At 36.1% G+C, this 2478-nt stretch overlaps 1 protein-coding gene across 1 annotated transcript in view; it reads left to right on the top strand.

Moving 5' to 3' along the window:
* Nucleotides 1-2478, top strand: part of LOC101296533 (cyclic nucleotide-gated ion channel 1-like) — a 14861-nt gene that overhangs the window by 12017 nt on the left and 366 nt on the right. Inside the window, exons 8-10 of the mRNA XM_004309104.1 lie at nucleotides 1488-1573; nucleotides 1665-1722; nucleotides 2003-2360. Of these exons, the coding sequence (XP_004309152.1) occupies nucleotides 1488-1573; nucleotides 1665-1722; nucleotides 2003-2360 (502 nt within the window). The remainder of the gene's footprint in view (nucleotides 1-1487; nucleotides 1574-1664; nucleotides 1723-2002; nucleotides 2361-2478) is intronic.

Genomic DNA, 2478 nt, shown 5'->3' with positions numbered 1-2478 from the left:
TAATGGTATTTAGACAATAACGTGAACCAAAGAGTGGATAATAACGTGGATCTTAATTGATTGACCTTAATGTGAATAAATAGTACGATTGCCTAAAGGAAACTAGCTTCCAGATTAAGACAATCTGGAATCCTGATTTATAGCGTCACAGCTTGTCCATGTACAATGCATTGAAGCAACTTCATATGCTATGAGGGATAATTAAGGTATGTTAGAATAAACTATTCGATTTCAAACTATACTACGTACTCGTTAGCTCCTTTTAAAACTAATTGGATTTAATAACAAAATGTTCAGCAAGATTAGTAACCCTAGTTGTATACTGATTCAAGATCTTCTCAACCCACTTGGAGAGATTCTTCACCTTGAAGTGATTGTGCATCACTATCTTTCAACTGAGGTCTAGAGATTATTCAACAGTTCAAAATCATCTCGAGGAGAATGCATCCCGTCTTAACAATATCCCTCTCGAGCGATCCTTACTCACCTAGCGTGAATAAATTTCTCGTCATGCAACCCTTCCTTGCTCTACAATCAATCGATTAGAAGTTAAAATGTAACACTTGAAAATGTAATGTGGATCCTAACTATAATGTTTTTAGATAGGGTTATACGGTTTACGGTTTAGGACTATAGTCCTTGTTAAGATATATGCTACAAAACTAGATATATATCTTTACAATGGATCAACTAGGAGCATGCATGTGAGGGTATAACTTTAGAAAAATGTAATGCAGATATAGGGTTTAGTGTTTGGGAATAGGGATTAGGGTGTATGTCTTAAATGTGATCCCATATTCAGGGGTAAGAGAGAAATTAAAATTATAATTAGGGTTTGAGATCTTGGGGTTTAGGGTTTAAGGTTTAGGGTTTAGAGTATAGGAAATTTTTCAGTTGCATTTAGGGTTTAGGGGGTTAAGGTGGATAAATATCTTTTTAAGGTTTATCGTCAACAATTACATTAAATTCCGTCCTTAAAATAGGGAACAAAGTAAAATAAAGCAGAATCAACCAACACAAATATCTTGTAAACAACTATAACCCTAAGTCCACAACGTGAAGAAAAAAAAGTACGCACAATCAGAAAGAAACCTCTTCCTCTTTCTTTGGCGTCAACCCTAGATCTCGAGAGTCCCACAAACCTCTTCTTCTTCCTCTTTCATGCGTGCAAAATTTGAACCCACGTACAAACCAAGTAGTCTGATCAGAAAGCTTTTCAAGTGCAGATCAAGTAGCATCCGTTTGATAATCGCGAAAGAAGAAATAAGAAATTCAAATCCGTTTGATAAAGTCTACAAGAAGTAAGTGATCGGATTGTGGTCTTATCATGATTTATTTGGTTTGGTGAAATGGGATTTCTAAGATTTCGAGAATATGTTCTGCATGTTTAGGGTTTTAAAAATTTGGTTCTGCAAGTTTATAACTAGGGTTTGATCAATTAGGGTCGTACATCTAAGAGGTTTATTGTTCTGATTATACGTTTGCAGAATATGGAACAACCGAGAGAACCGAAAAGCAGTAGTGAAACAGAAAACAAGGTTAAAGTTGGGCAACATTCATTCAATAACTACCTGTAAGTATATTTAATGATTCCAGTTTCTGTTTGTCAATACCATACTACTCATATCAGCTAACATAGTTGATATTCTGCATATTTGATTTAGAAAAGTCCAAGCGGAGGAGTTAGAAGCTCAAGGTATCCAAGTCAAGAGAGATAAGGAGGTAATTACGTGTTTTTTCAATGTATTGTGTTTTTTAAGTTATTTCTAGTTTGGTGCAAATAAGTATCGTTCATGGTGTATTGCAGTTTAAAAGAATCGTTGCATCTAAATAGAATACACTCACACCAACCGAGAAAGCATAGTACTGTGTTCTAATCGTGAATGAGTCATCTAATATCACCAAGAAACGCAAGGAGCAGCCACAATCCTCAGCTACCATATCGACTCGTTGTAGTCCTCAAATGTTTCAACAAGTAGTTTCAAAATTTTTTGGGGAACAGACTGCAGCAATAACGGAACTGGGCTTTGGCAAGTTGCTGCAATTGTCATGCACCCGAGTTCGTCGTGATCTATGTGGTTTTCTGATTGGTAAGTTGGACACAGAGAATTGTCAGATTGAGTTGCATGGTAAGGCTATGGAAGTCAATTCTTCAGACTTCAATTTGATTATGAGTGTGCCCGAAGGAAGATCTGATGTAGACTTGAACGGCTCAATTAATGATCCTGACATGAAACCTCTAGTTGATTATTATGGAGGAACTTCTGGAAATATTCAGATTTCATACCTCATTAAGAAGCTAGATGGAACTAACCCAGTAGACGATCATTTCAGAGTTAACTTTATGTTGTTGGCTCTAGGCACCTTGCTTTGCCCCAATACATCAACACAGATACCAATGAAGTTCCTTCTTCCATTGAAGAATATAAAACATATGAGAAGTCTAAATTGGGCAAGCTTTTCGTTAACTTTCTGTTA

The sequence above is a fragment of the Fragaria vesca genome, linkage group LG7, assembly GCF_000184155.1.
Source record: "Fragaria vesca subsp. vesca linkage group LG7, FraVesHawaii_1.0, whole genome shotgun sequence".
NCBI lineage: Eukaryota > Viridiplantae > Streptophyta > Magnoliopsida > Rosales > Rosaceae > Fragaria > Fragaria vesca.
This window is presented reverse-complemented; position numbering and strand designations above follow the sequence as displayed.